Raw genomic sequence first — 19,110 nt, 5'->3', positions numbered from 1 at the left:
TAAGTTATAAATATACATAGTTATAAATATTATGGAAAACTAAAGTATAACGTTACTGATTTTGCATGCAAAGAAAACAAGACTTGCTTACAATAATTTAACAATAAATATTATTTATTTTCCTCACACAGTGCGTAACAATTCGTTTTTGGCAAATTTGACTTGCAGTCATAAAAACAAGTAGAAAAACAATTTGATAAATTCTAACAAAATTTCGTTTTAACACTAACATTTTCAGAAAATACTGAATATTGAATTGTAATAAACTAGTTTACCATCGCAAAATAGTGTACAAATTCATTCACAAATTAACATTCTCTTTCCATAAATCCAAACAGCTGTCCGGGGAAATAACAAACGAATGCACACATACACACAAAGAAACAGCAGATAAAAAGAAGTAATGTGGCATGCAGTTAATTTCGCTTAACGTACATGATTGAGTACATCACCACTGAAGGAGGGCATTGTTGGATCACAAAAATGTCATTCAAATATCTAAAAATAACTATTGCAGTCTATGCTGTTAGTCTATATGACTGTAAGACAATCATTCTGTATGTGGTCAAGACATACTTTCATTACCTTTCCATTCACTACTCTGGTGGGATGAAAAATGTAATAAAAAAAACAGGCACAGTTTTAATATTACTGCTACACATTTGGTCATCTCATCCAAAATATTCTGACTCATGTTGGCCAGTGAACTTTAACAGTACACATAACACCAACCCTTCAAATACATAAAACACCTACATAACATTTGTTTCAAGTAAAATACATTTAAAAACAGTTATTATTTAATCTGATTATTCTATGTGCAAAACCCAAAAGAACACACTAACATATTTCAGTCTGTAACAAAACACAACAAATACTGTGAGCAAGTCACCTGATCAAAGTATTCAAACAATCATGACATTATCTTTATTCTAGAACTTGTCCAAAACAGGATTTACAGTCTTTTTGTGCATTTATGTAAAGATTACAGACTGGCTGGTGGGATAAGAGCAGATGCTCCAGTGGTCATTTCCCTTAAGACAGATCAAAGTGCTTGTATGTACTGACAGTCTAGGAGGATCCATCGAAATTGAGGGCAGATAAATGAGACAGGATAATGCCGTTGGTGTGGCCGCAGCTGGAGAGCCCATGGCCGCTGCTAAGTCTGCAGAGCAGAAAGGCGACGCTCAATACACTGCTTACCTGAGAACAGAGATATTGAAATATTCAGATTAGAATACACTTTAGTCAAGCCCTAGGCAAGATCACACAAGGATTCCATTCCCATAGGTTCTGATTATAGTGTTTTAAACTACTATCTGCTGGTTAGTTTGTCAAAGTGCTGCTACATACTTTTCTCTATGCTGTCGATGTCCTTCTGCTCTGTGATGGTTCGTGTAAGACCCTCCATCAGCAAAAGGGCTTTCTGGTAACGCTGGACTGATGCTGTGCCATAGTGGAACATCTCATCTAGGGCAGCACCCTGTACCTGAATGCAGTAAGAACAGACACATTAAGGCAAAGATAAAGATGCCTACTGGATACATATGCTGGAAGGAATTTGAATGAAGTGAATATCAACATCGCCTGCTGTGAGGTGAGCTCACCATATTCACAGTGTGGCTGTAGATGAGCTTCTCTGCTGTGAGTCCAGTGAAGCAGTCCATAATCTTTTGTTTGTCAAGCAAGAAGGTCTGCAGGCGATGGTTTAGAGTGCGACAGTATGTTACACAGCTCTTGTACATTTCATTCAGCTTCCTTATCACTGCACAAAGGAAATATAGTATGCAAAGACATGTCATTATCCTTAAAAAATACAAACAGACCCTCGCGATAACGCTTCAACCTGGAATGATAATTCTCATTCAGTTAGACTAACTGGATGGAACAAACAGCTCTCATTGAATTTTTAATGCTTTCATTTTTTTAAGACCATAACACCTGAAAGCTTTTGTTCTTCCGGAAGGACTACAAAATACAAACATTTAACAGACATCTTTCAAGTTTACAAAAGGAGAGTGCTTGATAGTAAAAAAAAAAAAAAAAAAAAAAAAAGAGGTCCATGGTCTCACCTTGTTTGACTGTAGAAGAGGGAAGGAGTTGGCCTTGTTTGATAGTCTCTTTAGCAGTGTGCAGTGCTGATGACAGAAACTCTTCAGCCTTCATGTACAACACTAACTGCTCTGCAAAGCTGGAATACAGACAAAATAAACAGCAGTCATCTCCAAGAAGATTTGTGAGGGAAGGGAGCTATTGCACATGTTGAGAAAACGTAAAAAGCCTCTCACCTCCATTCTCTACTCAGAAGGCTGATCTGATCCGTCACCAAGCTCTGCTCTAGAAAGGAAACATCAGGACTGCTGGTGGCATCCAGCCCTGAGTCCTTAGACAAAGCCAATTCCATGACACAGTGGGCAAAAGCTAAGGTGAAACGGAGCTCACTCAGGGCATCAGTGTGAGCCGGCTGTGAAAAATAACAAATACTGTGAATTTGAATTTGTCTATTTAATGTTCATCTGCAATTGTCTGTTATTTCAAAAATAACCTGGAGGGTTCAACTCAATGTATCATCATAGTATTCGTCAGTACCTCCATCAGTGTATCTTCCGGCAGCTCTGGAGGGTGAAAGACGAGACTGCTGTGCGGAGTAGCGTCCATGGCTTCAGTCTCACTGTTTCTACGGCTTCCTCCCTGGAGAAGGCGACTGTTAAGTAGCCAGGCTGAGTTAATGTAGTTGGGGGAGCCTGCAATTAAAAGTTAGAGGTTAATGAAGAGAGCATAGGAGTAACGTGTTTTAGGTTTGCAAAAACTTGGTGGCTCTTATTGTCTGTTGTTTAATTAATATATTGATTCAGAAACTGTAACTATAAAAGAAGAAAAAAAAAAGAAGAAAAATCACAGTTTGTTCTTGTACTTGCCCAATGTGTAAATGGTTGGAAAGCTACACCTTACATAATTGATGGTCTTAATGAACTCTAAACTGCAGAAAGCAGTACATAATACAAATACATCCTCACTGGATCACTCAGAAATTTACCTAATTAAGAGACTTCCCACAAACCTCCTTCAACACAAAAAATAACAGTACAAATGAATTTACTCAACAGTAAGACAATGTTCAGGGTAGTAAGAACATCTACCTGAGAGCATCCTTGGCACCGTGGTATCAGGAGGAGTGTTTCCTCTGGATTGAGGCCCCATAGTGAAGATTGTAGGAGGTGGGCTGTCTGCGTACTGAAAGCCTCTATGACAACCAGTAGGTGGAGCTGTAGGAGCAAATAAGAAGAGTTTAAAGGTTCAAAGATGTCATTGGCAAGCGTAACCCAGCTAAACTGCAGCCCAGTAAATGACATGTCGATGGTCATAGCTGTAAATTCCTCAAAATATGTGCTTTGTAACTTCTGCATGTGACAAACATAGTAATACCTTACCTTGCCTCCACAATTATGTATGTTCTTATTTTACAATAGCTATTGATTTTATTATTCCATTAACTATGACATGACTTTAAAGTGTTGTTTAACTATACCTGGCTATGAAATATCTATCCTAGTCTTAAATACTTGTGAACAAATACAAACAGTATCAGTAGAAACCATTAGACTGGTCCTATTTGTTCGAATGGTACCCGTTATATCCATGCTTTTCTCACAGTTGAGGCTCTCGTCGGTGCCTTCCCCAGAAAGGTGAGCTCCAAAGGCCGCCTTCAGTAGCATGTCAGACAGCCTGCGTGTGCTCAGTGATCTGGAAATCCAACACAGGCATAGACACCATTCAATTATTTATTACATGGCTTGTCTGTTGTACTGCGTGACATCTCTAGGTGCCATATGGCAGGTTTAATAATCTCTATCTCAATTTGATGTGGTTAAGTGACATAAACACATGCAAATGATTTTGTAGAACACATTATCATATAACTCTAATTGTAATATTCATTATAATATATCAGCCTTCGCCCATTGACAGCTGAGATCGGCTCCAGCACCCCTGCGACCCTTAACTGGATAAGCAGGTTAAGGAAAATGAATGAATGAATGAATTATAATATATCAATATTTTACTGTTCTGACCTTTTGCAAGGGACATTTTCATTGGCTGATATACAGCTGGTCTGGGAAGCAGGAGATGGGTCAAGGGACTGCAGGTCTAGGACTGTCCTGATTCTGTTTTGCCTTCTTGATTGAACCTGTTGTTGAAAAGCAAATGATAATACTGAAAAGGTATCTAATTGCTAGCATATTTACTGTACAATCATGTATTGTTGGATTTTAGAACAATTCTACTGCAAGTCTTTGCTCTTATAGAGCAAAGCTGTTTTAAGGGAGAGAGAGAGAGAGAGAGAGAGAGAGAGAGAGAGAGAGAGAGAGAGAAAATTGTACCAGCTAACAAGCTGTGTGCATTGTTAAACAAATGCACATGATGTTTTGTGGTAATATAGATGTTCTGAAAGCTGACCTTGGGACTGGAGGTGTCCTGCCCGTCTGGAGAGCCAGCGAGCAGTCCAGTCCTTGTGCTAAGCGGGAGAGTCTGCTCCGAGGTCTTTGGAGTCATTCCCACTAGAGTAGAATATCATAAAGATTCACCCATTCAATCACAAGTCAGTCAGAAGGAAAGTGGGTACAGAGAAAATCAAATAGCAACACGTCACCACAAAACAACTCTGGGAATGTACAGAACATGACATATTTTAGATGGTGGAATTTGTTCGTAACACCCAAGTGATGTCACCCCGGTGGCCAACAACAAGTGACATTGTACCGGCAAATTCCCATGTAGTGTGTTAAGCTGTAGGAGTGTGACCTAGAAAGTTGCTGTAAAAGAGCTCTGCTTGAGAAACCCTCCCTAAATGGTTGAAACAAAAGCTGATTGAGATGCCTACCTAGCGGGGAGGACTGCTGTGGTCGGGCTCCTTGAGTTGTCAGCTTTTGGGAGTTGAGGATTAGTCCTGGACTTGGAGCTCTCCAGAGTCCACGTTGTGGGGAACTGCTGCCAGCACAACAGAGTGTGACCCTGAATGACATGAGACATGATGAGACAGAGGCAGAAAAGCATGGGTAATAACAAGACACTGAGGTTGGAGCTGAGGTAAGACAACTTAGCAGCTGAACATGCCTGGTGGAGCCATGGAGGCCGACGGGTTGCAGGTTCTGAGCAATACGCTGGTAGTTTTGGATCTGAGTTGGGACAGGAATGGGAACAGAGGGGCTGCACTTCCGGCCAACAGTCCTGCTGCATTGATGAGAGAGGAAGCAAAGGAGACACAGAGGTGTGATTTTATAAATCAATTAAATAAAACTGTGGATACATGTTCCTAACCCATCATTTCTCATATTGGACATAACATGAATATAAATATTGTTAGATTTAAAAACAGACAAAACTGCCTCATCTACCCCAGAACACCTTTTTTCTTTAAGTCACCAAAATCTGAACCTGCCTGGCTTTCTCTTACCTAACAGGCTTGGAGGGAGAATGTAGCAGGGGAGAGGGTGGAGGTGTCTTTCCTGCATTTCTGAAACCTCTCTCAGCCATTAGTGAGCTTCTAAAGAGAGATTTTTGTTAGCTCAATGTGCACAATGAATAATATACATTAATTAACGTACATTCATATGCAAAACATTTTAAAACAAATCTGATCTGATCATTTTTTCTGCAGCCAATGGATCCTTAATCCGATATCTGCTTTATACCAAAGAAACTGATCTATTTATAAAACATTTCAAAACTACTTTTATTACAATAATTTTTAACAGAAATGGTCCATTGTGGATAAAGTAAAGCTCAAACTTAAATCATCCAAATAGTAAATTATTGTATATATATACGAGGCAAATTTCATATAAATCAATAAAGTAAAATCATATTATCAACAATAATTGCTGATTAATTGAAGTTATTGTGCACCCTTCGGAGTGACTACTCACCCACTGTATAACAGGCAACTTTCAATGGGTGACCCAACGTCCACTTCACATGTGCACCCACCTACAAAGTAGTACAATAAAAAATAGTCAGACTCCTTGTGCTGATAAATGATGATGAATAAAATAATCCTGATATCTACAGAGTGAGGTCTCACTTGGAAAATGGGCAGGCACCATGACAAAGTCCTCTGAGTAAGAAGCGATGTTCTTACTGTCTTGATTAACTATTTCTTTCAGGAGCAAGCCGTGGGTGTCCTCTGTAGGAGAATACTGTGTTTTGGGCTGAAATTGCTGCATTTCTCCATCGGAATGCTAAGAGAGTGGAAAATAAAGAACGGTTTGATCAAATAGTATGATATATTACAAGGAAACACATACACTATGCTTTTAAAAGCACATTACATTTCACTTCTTTGACAAAGGGATTTTGTTTTATAAAAACACTAAAGAGAGGTGTACGCACTTGAGGGGGGGTCTGATGGGATGTGGAGGAGCTGCCGGAGGAACTGACTGAGCCTGAGCTGGGGAAAGAGATCACAGGAGCTGGAGAGCCTGTCAAAAAACACAGATGCGCTTGTGTCAGGATCCTGGCTAAAGCACCTTTATAGATTCTGAAGATGTAAGGGGACAAGTAAGATACAGTTCATACATTTCTTTGCGGGTGAGATCGTCTCCAAGAAAGGATGTTGGAAAAACTCATCTGCAAATGTAAAGATTAAGATGTAAGAGAGGCTTTTTTTTAAAATGTCATTATGAAAAGAGTTTCTGAATTATAAAAAGAAGAGGCTTACCAAAGCCAATCCGTTCTTTGTGGTTTCTCTGCAGCAGTCCCAACAGTAAGTGCCTTAGGTTAAGAGAAGTCTCCTTTGGGACGCTGGGAAAAAGGGGGAAATCATTGTTTATGTTCATTTCTGCATTCAGCTTTATACACTGTGTTGTATGTGTAGCCTTCATGTTGATATTATATTTATCTATTATTATAGTCATATTTTGAACTAGCTGCTTCATGATGTTCACTGTGTTTGCATGATGTATGTGGTCTTAAAATAAATAATATTTAGGTCACTTGTGTTTCATAAATTCAAAGTGAGCTGTGAAATGTGTGAATTTTTAATCAAATTTGCGGCTTCAGTGCAAAACCTCAGGGCATCAGGACACTCAGAGTTAGTGCATACTGTGTGTGTGTGTGTGTGTGTGTGTGTGTGTGTGTGTGTGTGTGTGTGTGTGTGTGTGTGTGTGTGTGTGTGTGTGTGTGTTTACGTCTGCATGGAGCTATGTGGGTCATGTGGAAAGTGATAGCCATACAGGTCACTAGCTGGAAACTTTGAGCTGGTTATATATAGAATGACAAGAAAACAACAAACCATGTTCCCTAACCCTGCGTCTTATCACACGGCTTTAACACCGCAAAAGATAAGCGTGGCCACGAGCCAAACACAGACCGACAAAGTACACCATGAAAACATAGAGAAAACAAATCCTATGAAGGCTTTCCAGGCATGACGGCATACGCGTTCAAATGGCTTTTAATAGCCAAGAGAAATAACTGTAAAGGTATTTGTCAACAGAGATTAAGGCAGATACGTATGGATTCACATTACACATGGACAATATCTCACATAGAGAAGTATACTATAGGCATTACACTAGATTTAGCATCGGTATACATTTTTTCCACATTAAGACTATTTTTAGTGGCGGTTTGGGATTTATTGAGTGCTAAACTGTTTGTGTGCACACCAAACATCAAACTGAGCGCAGAGAAGACAGCTGTCGCGGTAATGCCTGTTTAAGCCTCCTCCTATCCTCTTCCTGTGCGTAGTGTGGGTGTACAATACATATATGTGTTGGCGTGGTGTCATCTACTAACCTGGGTAGGAGGGTCATGTTGCTTTCATAAAACAGACGCAGCTCCTGCGGTGTGCTGGCCTACACACAGAGACCACAAACAGGAGTTACACTTGAAAATGACCGTTCATATGCAAACACAGAAAAAGAATGCACCTGCATCTATACAAACAAGCATTTGACTGTATGATAGTGGAACTTTTGACTATTTTTTTGACTATATTATTACAAATCTACAAAAAACTAGTGATGGCACAGAGTTTATAATCCAAACATAAATCATATGTGGGCGTTTGATGATCACACCATGGGCAAAGTGGAATGCTTGGTGATGCCAGCTAAGCCAGCTAAGTAAACACCATTAGCAGCAGCAGCTAACCTCACACTGACCCTTGGACTTAGCTCAACTCAGGGACCTTCTTGGGCAGAAATAGAATTCAATCTTCCCTCTCATTCTCAGAGAAAACGCTTTCAAGGAAACTGCAACATAAATAACCTCAAAATGTACAAAAGGTCAAGTGTTTCCAATTCTTTTACTGCATATATATGGGCATAAAATTTACTTCAAACAAAGAAGGGACCAAAGAGGAAACAAAACATTATATGTTTGTCTATACATAAATGACAACTGAATAAATATTCAACTAACAGTTTAATGGTGTCACCTTAGCGAACACGTGAACAGCAGAAAGTAATACCCAGGGTTGTGAAACAATATTCACTTTGGTTTGGGGGAAATGGCTCGCAGCCATATCCGCATGCCCCCCTATCTGTAAACAAGGTGCTTTCCTAACAAGTAACCAAGCTGTTGCAGCATTTTCCAACTAATAACACTGGAGATCAGTGAGAGTGTCACCAAGCAGGCAGGTGTAGTCTAATTGTTGTGTTGTGGATCATGTGTTGTTTTTCTGTGTTGTGAAATGGATGTATCATGTTGTGTGTTGATAATAATGAGTTTGCGTTTCTAGGAAGTAAAGCAAAACAATTTCATGACTATTTTTGATTATGTCAGGGACTTAAGCAAACATTTGTTCCTGAATTTCTTAATCAATTCCCCTTTACACCCAAAAAGAGTGATGTAACAGTTTTTGAACCTGCATGTGTATGTGTACTCACGTGAAATGGTGCCTTTCCAGTCAGACACTGATACACAATGGTACCTATGCTCCACAGATCAGCCTTGGCATCATAGTTCTGGGACATGATGACCTCAGGAGCCTGTGTCAAAACAAACGCAGCTCAGAGAAACGATGACACTACAGCTCGTGAACTCGTTGGCGCGTGAATCTCGTAATACTCACCATGTACATGGGAGAGCCACACAGCGTGGCTGCCATGGTGTTCGTCTGAAGATGACGTGCAAACCCGAAATCAGCTGTAGGGTAAGTAAACAAGGTGAGGGACATACAGTACTGTGTGTATGTACAGTAAGACTTTAACTAAACAACACATTTCCTTTTACATACTTTAGATTCACTTCTTCTAATACTCTGCTTAGTGAATTATTACCTATCTTAATAGAGGTATTGATGGGGCTGGACCTGCGCCCCTCTGGGTGGCAAAGCAAGATGTTCTGAGGTTTGAGGTCTCTGTGGAGGATGCCTTTGCCCTGCAAGACCTTCATGGCCTGACCGATCTGCTGCAGGAATACGCGGATGGTGTCCTCACTCAACATGCCCTTAGCTGAGGTTCAGAGGGATGATATTAAAAAGATGATCAAAGAGGACGTTAGGATGGCAATTAATATAAGGTTCATCATATTGCATGGAATGTAGATACAGGTGGACAGGTGACGGCTTGTTGGAGGCGCTAAAGTGACTGTAATGATGCAACTATTACTTTGATACTTGATTTCTAAGATTAACTGTTTTATATATAAATATAAAGAATAAAAGTTACCAGGGACTGATGTAATACAAATATATCAATGATACTTAATAAATGAAGAATTGTCATTACTGCTTTTCATTGTTAATTAATTGATGAATCGCTTTAGCAGTATTATACTGATGAATCAAATATAAATAGCTATTTTGCCTTTTTATTTTTTAACATCTAAAGATATTAAAGTGACTTCTGAAAGACTTTACATTTGTTAAATGGGAAGATTTATTAACGTTGTGATGCTAACAAGCATCCAGATGTTATAAGAGATTAAAAGATTAGTCAATCAATAGAACAATAACTGGTACTATTTGACTATCGATTAATCATTAAAGTCACCTTTTAAGCACAAAAGACAAATATTTACCGGCTTCAGCTTTTGAAATGTGAATATTTTTGTCTCCTTCTAGTCTTCTATGATATTAAACTACACATTTTTGGATTTTGGACATTTGGTCAGACCAAAAAAATTATTTTAGTATGTCAACTAGGGTTTTGGGAAATTGTAATTTGAATGGATAATTAGGAAAATAATGAAAAGGTTAATAATAATGAAAAGAATTGTTCTCTGTAGCCCTTGATCTTAATTAAAAAATGTGGATAAGCTTTGTTTGTTATAACATTCTCACCAGGAACTCAAATATAATGTAAGGTGACGATGCAAACATTCTTATCACATCAGCGTCACTGCCGTCCAACTTCGGGGAAGAGAATTTTGTTTACGAGGGGGCTTCATTTGGATATTAATGTCAGGGCCGTCTTACATGCTCACACACCCCACACTACCTTCCCGGGACAGTCAGTATTTCTAGCTGCAGTGTTTTTCCATCAGAGCACAGAGGATAAGTGAGTGGCAGATGGGTGAGGTCACAGGAGTGCGCCGTGAACCTTGCCAAGTGTGAGTGACTGTTGTGCCGCAAATAGCTGGATGTGCCGCCTTGGCAGCGACACAGAATGGACAGGTTTACAAAATAAGAGACGCCGGCGAGGTGACAGAATTAGACCGACGATCCACATTTAAATACACATCAACGAGGTAAATTCGGCCTGAGAAAAATCAACTCCATGCACTCAGATGCGTCCTCATATTTTGGAGTAGGGTTTGAAATTTGAAGCGGTAACATTTTCCGTGCGATAGTCTAGTGAGAAAAGTTTTTATATCATTCTGAGTATTATGACGTGGTGAAATCACAAGGTGTTCTTAAAGAAAACAAACTCCAAAATAAAAGCTGGGAGTTATACTCGACCTGCCGGAGGAGATAAGGCTTGCAGAACCAGTGATCTCTTTTAAATCACTTCTTTTTAAAACACATTTTTTCAGAATGGCTTTTATGTGACGCCGTCGTTTTAATGTTTCATTTTCATTTGGTCTTAGTATTATTATATTCGTTTACTATATTTTACCGAATTCACTTGATTTTATTTATTTTGTTCATTTATTTGATTGTCACTTGTTATTTCATTTTGTTTCTTTGTTTAGTTTTATCCTAACGATTGTTCTTAATGTTTCTTCTATTGCACTGTTTTGCTGGCTTGTCTGTCGAAGCACTTTGTAAACCTTGTTTTTAAAAGGTGCTATATAAATAAAGTTATTATTATTATAATACTCGTTTTGTTCTGGCTTCTACATCCTTTGTAGGGAAAAACTTCACAATAAATAGCCAATCTTAGGGGTTTAATTTTATCTGGGTTAAGCACTTGGGAGTATTAGTATTAGTGATCATTTACCCACTGACCTGTTGGAACCTTAAATCTGAACTCTATGGTTGCTCTGCTCTGCCTCCTCAAAATCCTATTATTTCTCCAAAACACTGAAAAAGCTTAGACAAGCCTCTTAAAAGGCAAATTGACCTGCCAGTATAACAGTAAGCTGCTACAAACATGTTTACAGATAACAAACGCTAAGTTTGATCTTCTGATGCAACAGTGTGGAGTGGCGTGAATGTCCCAATCTGTTTGCTTTGACTGCAGGTGAAACACAAACTTTACAGTAGCGAGCGGTGAGCTATATTAAGCCCTGTAGCAAACTTACAGTGAAGATACTCTGCCAGGTCGCCTCCATTGCAGTACTGAAAAGATGAGACAGTAAAGTCTTATTAGAGGCTTTCACAATGCTGCAATGTTTAGTGATTTGCATTTCCATTCTCACAGACCAGACATCGTTATTTCAAACAGAACTCACCTCCATGACGAGATACACACACCCTCCCATTTCCTGTTGATAAACCAGATGAAACCATATTATTTTTAAAAAGCTACAGTAACTCAAATACAGTGTAAAAATGACAACAATCTATTTAATGTAGAGATATGGGAAATTATCACTCCAATAATCAATAATTGTCTTAGCAGCTGTGCCCCAAATTACACAACAAGTGACAGCAGCTTCTTAGACTGAGTTGACTCTTTTTGGCTCGCCTCTAGCAGCACTTCTGAAATTCGGGGTCCAGTGACAGCAGCTAACCAAGGGGCCTGAAACTGTAGCCCACCGTGGGTCCTGTCCAGTCCCCCTGAATCATCAAGAACCCCTCCCGATTTCCATTTCAAACAGTCACATAGCGTTGATGCGACGTGATGGGGCAGGGAGACTTGATGTGTCAATCCACCTGATTGAGTCTTTTTTTTTTTTTACATCAAGATAAAGCTAGAGACTCTGTGTATTTGAGTGAAACTTAAAGTGTTAACCACCTGTACTTTGGTACAAATAACACTCTAGTTATACAACACAGTAAGTATCCCTTTAACAGAAAACAAGGAGCACAGGTTGTGCTGAGGACAGGTAAATTCACACTTTGCTGTCAACAAAAGGCTCCTGCAGCCTGACCTAGAATGTATAATTTAAAGTCTTTGGCTTTGCATGCTGGTTTGTGTCAGCTGTGAGACGCTACTTACTCACACTATGTGTTTAATAAGCCATTGTTTAACCGGCTGCACCATGCCATCTGTCAGGGATAGTGAGAGATCACCTCCCCCCTGTCTGATGTATGGCAGGTGTCAGTAATGTGAGAAGAGGGAAACACACACACTCATGTCAACTCACATCAGAGCAAACAGTTAATTGCCTGTACTGCTTGTGACCTCTTTAAAAGTTTAAAGATATTCATTTAGTCTAAGGCATACAGTGAAATGCAGTGACTAATCAATATCGTGCTAATAAAGCTGCCATACAACCAGTTTTTTAATCTTTTGGAATAATTTTAGAATAATTTGTTTGAAGAAAGAAATATAAACTACAGATCCACTTCAGGTCGTTGAGGTTGCTCGCCCCATGAAAAACTACAACATCCGACAGCCAATTATGCTTCACATGTGCAAGCGGTGTTTAATGTTGTGGCAACATGTTGTAGCAAAGTCAACAGGTGTGGTTACAGAGCATAGGTCTGTGCTGATGTGTGTGTGTGTGTGTGTAAGGAGAGAGGGAAAAGAGAAAACAAACCGTCTTTACCTGATAGTCAAGAAGTCTGACAATGTTTTCATGTTTGAGTTCCTACAGGAGGTGAGAAAAAACATTTTCGTTCAAAAGGTACACAGAGAGACTGACACAGAATGTGTTACAACATTAAAAGTCATCTTAGTACCTTCAATATTTTGATTTCTTTACCAAGCAAAACCTGCGATTTGGCCAAGTTTTTCTTGTTGATACATTTCACAGCAACCACCCAGTCACGTTTCTTGAAAAGTGAAATAAAAGTAGGATTTAAAACACACCAGTCTTACATGTATCATCAATGACAAAGACAAAAGTTGCATCAGATATAAAAGTTACCTCTTTATGTCTGCCTTTGAACACAACTGCAAAGGCACCGTGACCAATCAGGTCTTTCCTGTTGAACTCAAACTTCCCAACAGTCTCCATGAATAATAATAAAAAAATAAACGCGTTTAAGTATCCGAGCAGGTTCAAGAGGTGGATTTTCCAGCTGAAACAAACGTACAATCCCGCGACACTTCCCTCGTGCCGGTAAATCCCATTTCATAGATGGAAAATGCTGTCTTCACATGTGACAAGCTTCATACGCGAAGAAAACAACATGACGAAGTTTCTGTCAACACAAAAAGTAAAAAAAACAACAACGTGCGTAGGAATAAACAACTGTATGTAAACACAATATTAGAGACCCACTGTGCTTATTTAACGATTCAAATGAGTCCTCTTTACTTTTCTAGACCCAGTACAAGTTAAAGCTCACGTTAGTACTGCTTGTTTTGAGACACTGAGGTCAGATATTATCGTCTCGCTCACCTTCCGAACCATACGCTGAAGTTATTCATATCTGACGGCGCGCATGCGCAGACAGACTGGCAGTGGTTTGGTGATGGCGAGTTCAGGGACACCTCGTAAACTCGTAATTTGATGTCTTAATGTGGCTAAAATCGGGGAAGACCAATTTTTAAATATTATATATACAGTGTATATACAGTACCAGTCAAAAGTTTGGACACACCTTCTCATTCAACTACTTTGAAGAATCTAAAACATATTCTGGTTTGTTGAGCATTTGTTTGTTTACCACATAATTCCATATGTGTTCCTTCATAGTTTGGATGTCTTCAATATTAATCTACAATGTAGAAAAAAATAAAAATAAAGAAAAAAACGGAAAAGGAGAAGGTGTGTCCAAACTTTTGACTGGTACTGTATGCAATTTTATATCACTGTATTCATATATCAGAGTTTAGTATATAAAAAAAACAGTAACAAGAATAGTTCTAGAATAGTTCAGTAAATTGTATACCTTTCAAATTCAGTAACAACACAATCATCACAATAATGTAAAAATCAAATGAAACTGAAAAAACGAAATCCAATACTTCCTTATAGCACAACTGCTTATTTCGCCATACTGGCATACTTGGGTGACTCAACAGACAAAGCCTGCAGACCACTGCTTCTTTGGGTCACATTTGATGGTTAAAATCACTTATATTAATCTACAATGTAGAAAAAAATAAAAATAAAGAAAAACCATTGAATGAGAAGGTGTGTCCAAACTTTTGACTGATATATATTCGATACACACACACACATACAAATATGAACATTTGAACAAAATGGTGAAGGGTATGTAATGAAGATGACGCTGATTTGTTGTCATAAACGTTTTATAATAAAGATAATTGGAAGCACAAACCATAGTACCATAAAACAACAATCAATTAAAGGCCATACAAGCATAGACATATTGAAATATTTAACTTTAAATTTGACATGAAAAGTGAGCGCAGAGTGACTTACAGTAAATCCTGTTTTAGGAAACCTAATGTTGGTACAGTGTAAGATCAATGACATTTTGAAATATGGCATCTCCCTCCATTCTCACAGTATTTAAGAAAAAAAAGCCACAACCTTATCAAGTCTCTCTGTTATAGAACATATTTCATTGTACAAAAGTATATATGAAAATGTAAAAGAAATAAGCAACAGAAATAGTTAAGACACCATGAAACTTCACAGAATTGTGTCCAAAACACTCAGCAATTATTCACTATTCCTCAAAAGGCACAACATATTGCAGCTTACTAAGATGTGAGGTACTGCAAATATACCATTTCAAGAGAGAAAACACTCAAATAGACACAGAATTTAACATGAGACCATACAGTTTGTTGAGCTGTGACATTTTGCAGAAGAAATTATACAGAATCATCAAATAAATAAATACATTATATCAGAATTACATTGCTGCTTCATCCATTGTGATCATGCAGTTGTTGTGTTGCGCCGTGCCCAACATTGGATTAAAGTTGCATGAACCAGGTACATTTTGGAGAAGTTCATCCAGGTAAAATAAGCATTTTGTCATTTGTGATGATGAATACTCTTAACAGCTGGTGAAATCATTATGTCTTTGTTCAAAGGCACAAATCTAATATACCGCTTTCCTTGTTTTTTTCCTATCCAAGTTTATTTAGCCTATTTGTAACCTACCATACCCTTAAAATACTTATGATCTCTAATGTTACAATATCTGCAAGTAAATTAAAGCAGATGAAATTGCTTCATTAAAGCTTATCTGCTTTCTTGCGGAGAGCTTGATGAAAAGTTTACTGTTACTCTCATGTATGTATGTTAAATATGCAGCCAGCAGCAGATTACTTCAGCTTAGTTTGGCACAAATTCTGGAAACAGGGGAAACAGATAGCACGGCTTGCTAGTCAGGCACATAACAGTGAATCCATAATGTGTCATTTTTACACGTCTGTTTTGTTATATGTGTTATTTAATGACAGAGGCAGGTTAGCTGTTTCTATTCTTTGTGCTAAGGTAAGCTAATCAGCTGCTGGCAGTGGCTTAATATTCACCGAACAGACATACAGTTGGTATAAATCTTTTCATCTCTCAGCAAGAAAAATAAATAAGCTTATTTTCCAAAATATTGAACTATTCTGTTACATAAACTCTTGCCAATTAGAAAATCAACTGCAATATACAGAGGGATTATGCAACTTACAAGTCCAGATGCTCCTCTACACAGAGCGTTGTTGCCAGACCCTGAACTGCACTCCTGGATGCTAAGACTCTCACTGACCTCCTCAGAAATCCCTGCTCTTGTTTTTTGGGAACACAATATGTTTTTAGGAGACAATAAAAAGGCACAGTCCTTACAGTCTGTTTGTCTTTAAAGGTGAAGCTATTATTCAGCTACAGAACATCTCCTTTGGTATCTCTTTCACTTGAGCGGATGAGTGTCCAATTCATTGCATAACATTGTTGGAGAATACTCTGACTAGTGTTTGTCATTCTACACTAGTGAGCTGCAGATTGCTCTCCTGCCACAGAAAGAAAAATGATCCTACACAGCGGAGAGGTCGATACGATTGGCCGAGTTGGTGCTTTTTTCCCATGTGTTCATCTTGGTCGGAGTCACGCATTCCTTGTTTCCATTCATCTAGAAGATGGGAAAGAAAATGTTAGAGTCAGGCAGTTGAGAGTTGAATGTTGAAATCTTTAACACCAGCACTCACAATGTCTGAGTTGAATGGCTTCACATTGATGTTTCGGATGGAGCTGCTAGTAAGAGACCACACCTTGGTTTTGTGTTTGAAAGCAGCTCTGACCTACAGAAAGAAGCAAAGCCATAACAGATGTTGGTGATAAATGTCAGGCAGAATACATCACATCATACTTAATCAGAAATTGGGTTTGCAACAGAGAACATAGTCCCTTTACTGCTAATTAGAATAAATATCTAGACTAATTGATGGTTTGGGCTTTGTACATTTTCTCCTCCAAAACGTGACACATCAAAACATTTAAACATACATCCAATAGATTTAGCACCATACCTCAGAGTTGAGAAGACAGTGAAACAAGAAGACAAAGAACCCCTAAGGAGAACAGAAAAAAAGGTGAACTTTAGCATCATTTTCAGAAATGGCTGCAAACATTTTAGAAAAGAAAGGATCCCAGAGTGAAGAACTTACCTGTAACGAGTTGAATACAGCAAAAATATACAGGAATGGCAAAGAGTGTGCGTTGAAAGCGAGAACGCCAAAGATCCAGGAAATGCCGAGTATGGGCAGGAGCACGGCCACGGCCTTTACTGTCAGCCTTGAAACAAAGTCTTTAATAAGAAAACAACATCAAAAGTGCACTGATCTGATCATGAAAACTAATTAACTCACTTGACTGCATTGGCATCTCCATGAACTTTGTAGCTCTCTCCGCTGATTCGAGATATGATCCTGGTCACAGATATCAGAATGCCAATGTTCACCTGGATATCAGAAATAAGGTATTATATATATATATATATATATATACACACACATTTAACACAGTGACACAGGAGGTAAAATCTTGTTTGTTCCTCCTCAAATAGACTAAAAGTTTACAATGAATACAGTTTAAATTCTTGATCAAATTACGCAGCAAATTGGGAACTGTGAAAAATGACAAATGCTAATTGATGCAAAATTCTCACCACAATGACAAACAGAGCTGGTGCCACAAATGCCCAGATGGCTCCATTCGTCAGTGACAGCCAACAGCTGAGAAGCAAGGACAGGGGCAAGGGTGAAAAAGGAAATCACACCGTGTTCCCCTCCAAGTAAAAATGCTCTAATGTCAATGTGGAATGACGTGTAGTTACTGTTGCTTTTGAATAACATTGAACACAGTTGATGTTTTTCAATCTCTCCTACAAGTGATGTCATTCTTATGCAACTCCACTGAGCTTTGAATGAATGAAATCAATTCCATATAATTCACAGGATTTGTTTAAAGTGCAGGTCATACTTACTTGTCAACCTCGCCATAACTGTTTAGAGCCGATGTCACGGAAACCACACATATCACCAATGGAGAGCCTGATAATAAACAAAGAGACAAACACCCATGTTACTTTTATAAAAGATGTCACATAGCACCCGTGATGACTGGATTGACACGTTGTGGGGCCCAATTGACCGAGTATTTCTCCCACTCTCTTTACACTGTGCATGTATTCTGCTGCGTTCAAGTACCAATCAAGTACAAATTCATATGTGAATATGCATCAAGTACGATTGGTTGCCTCCTCATAAAACTAATTAAAAAAAATCTTAAATCCTGCATTATTTACATCTATGTTTGCGTACTAACATTATGCCTCCTTCTTTGTTGGCAGAGGCTAAACTGTTGATCAGCAGAATGGCAGGGTCGTGTATCGCTTGTCCATATGTGCATCCCTCATCATGCGCATGCACAATATGAAGAAAAATAGGTTCCACTCTTAAAAATGTTGCTCCATAGCACTACTTGTGGTCAAAAACTCAAAATTACCTTGATTTAAAACACCACAAACAAAAATTGACACACATTAAACCTGAAGCTTTGAGGCCCCTGTGGTTTAATGTTAATCACAGCATCAAAACAAATTACAAGCACTTTCATATTCTTGGATCAACAGGACTGGAATCCACAGAAATATTTAAGAATCATCTCCAAACAACCTTGTAGACCTAAAAGGCTTTGACAAAGGCCACAGATATACATTTCTGATAGATCTATGTCCAATAGTGATTACAACACAATGCATACAGTATTTTAATCTTCACAGTGTCATCTGAAAGAATGCCTCAGTTAATTTTAGCAAAACGCCTCGTGGCCCTGTTAAACATCTTGTTAAAGTGTCCAACATGGTAAACACCCCTTTTCGCACCTATCTTTGGATCGGTTTTACGCCCTGTGGTGGTGTTATTTATCTGCTGTGCTACTAATTGCTAATTTCCCCCCAAAATAACTCTTTTGATCATTTGGCTGGCCAAGCCCAAAGGTTTCCAGCATGCTAAACTACAGTACAAGGAAATGTTTACTTTGAAGGAGGACATGAAAGATAAAGTAGTCAACAGCCTTTACCAAAACTAATAGCAGCGGCATTTAATTATAAAACAAGTATTTACTTTTTATGTATAATAGCTATATGTCTAACTTTCAGACAAGTCTCCAGTTGGCCACACAAAATGAAAA

General features: G+C 38.5%; 2 protein-coding genes across 8 annotated transcripts in view; both read right to left on the bottom strand.

Annotated features, from left to right (window-relative positions):
* Window positions 1–76: 76 nt before the first annotated feature.
* On the bottom strand, window positions 77–13,963 carry ulk1a (unc-51 like autophagy activating kinase 1a). Of its 5 annotated transcripts, none has more exons than XM_054610466.1 (28): window positions 13,903–13,963; window positions 13,426–13,702; window positions 13,238–13,330; window positions 13,105–13,146; window positions 11,842–11,874; window positions 11,692–11,728; window positions 9,285–9,458; window positions 9,077–9,150; window positions 8,892–8,993; window positions 7,798–7,856; window positions 6,719–6,801; window positions 6,577–6,627; window positions 6,391–6,479; window positions 6,083–6,239; window positions 5,928–5,988; window positions 5,456–5,545; window positions 5,116–5,232; window positions 4,883–5,013; window positions 4,459–4,559; window positions 4,074–4,189; window positions 3,629–3,744; window positions 3,141–3,266; window positions 2,590–2,744; window positions 2,289–2,464; window positions 2,073–2,191; window positions 1,608–1,765; window positions 1,354–1,489; window positions 77–1,203 (listed from the first exon to the last, which is right to left on the bottom strand). In XM_054610466.1, the coding sequence occupies exons 2-28, from the start codon at window positions 13,513–13,515 to the stop codon at window positions 1,160–1,162; spliced, it is 2,730 nt and encodes a 909-aa protein (XP_054466441.1). In that variant the 5' UTR covers window positions 13,516–13,702; window positions 13,903–13,963; the 3' UTR covers window positions 77–1,159. The 5 variants fall into 5 exon arrangements, with proteins under 5 accessions (XP_054466441.1, XP_054466442.1, XP_054466445.1 ...); XM_054610467.1 differs by lacking the exon at window positions 13,903–13,963 and adding an exon at window positions 13,850–13,896; XM_054610470.1 differs by lacking the exon at window positions 13,903–13,963 and having other exon boundaries at window positions 3,653–3,744; window positions 13,426–13,876.
* Window positions 13,964–14,750: 787 nt separating this feature from the next.
* Window positions 14,751–19,110, bottom strand: part of adgrd1 (adhesion G protein-coupled receptor D1) — a 28,976-nt gene continuing 24,616 nt past the window's right edge. For 2 of the 3 annotated variants that reach the window (XM_054610798.1, XM_054610799.1), the window contains exons 19-25: window positions 17,903–17,969; window positions 17,585–17,651; window positions 17,286–17,377; window positions 17,085–17,211; window positions 16,947–16,988; window positions 16,626–16,718; window positions 14,751–16,549 (exon numbers count right to left, since the gene is read on the bottom strand). In XM_054610798.1, coding sequence (XP_054466773.1) covers window positions 16,454–16,549; window positions 16,626–16,718; window positions 16,947–16,988; window positions 17,085–17,211; window positions 17,286–17,377; window positions 17,585–17,651; window positions 17,903–17,969 — 584 coding nt within the window. In that variant the 3' untranslated portion in view covers window positions 14,751–16,453. The remainder of the gene's footprint in view (window positions 16,550–16,625; window positions 16,719–16,946; window positions 16,989–17,084; window positions 17,212–17,285; window positions 17,378–17,584; window positions 17,652–17,902; window positions 17,970–19,110) is intronic. The other variant, XM_054610800.1, reaches the window with a different exon arrangement.

This window comes from Anoplopoma fimbria, chromosome 13, assembly GCF_027596085.1.
Source record: "Anoplopoma fimbria isolate UVic2021 breed Golden Eagle Sablefish chromosome 13, Afim_UVic_2022, whole genome shotgun sequence".
Taxonomy (NCBI): domain Eukaryota; kingdom Metazoa; phylum Chordata; class Actinopteri; order Perciformes; family Anoplopomatidae; genus Anoplopoma; species Anoplopoma fimbria.
Note: the sequence above shows the minus strand (reverse complement) of the source record. Positions and strands in the feature narration are given on the sequence as shown.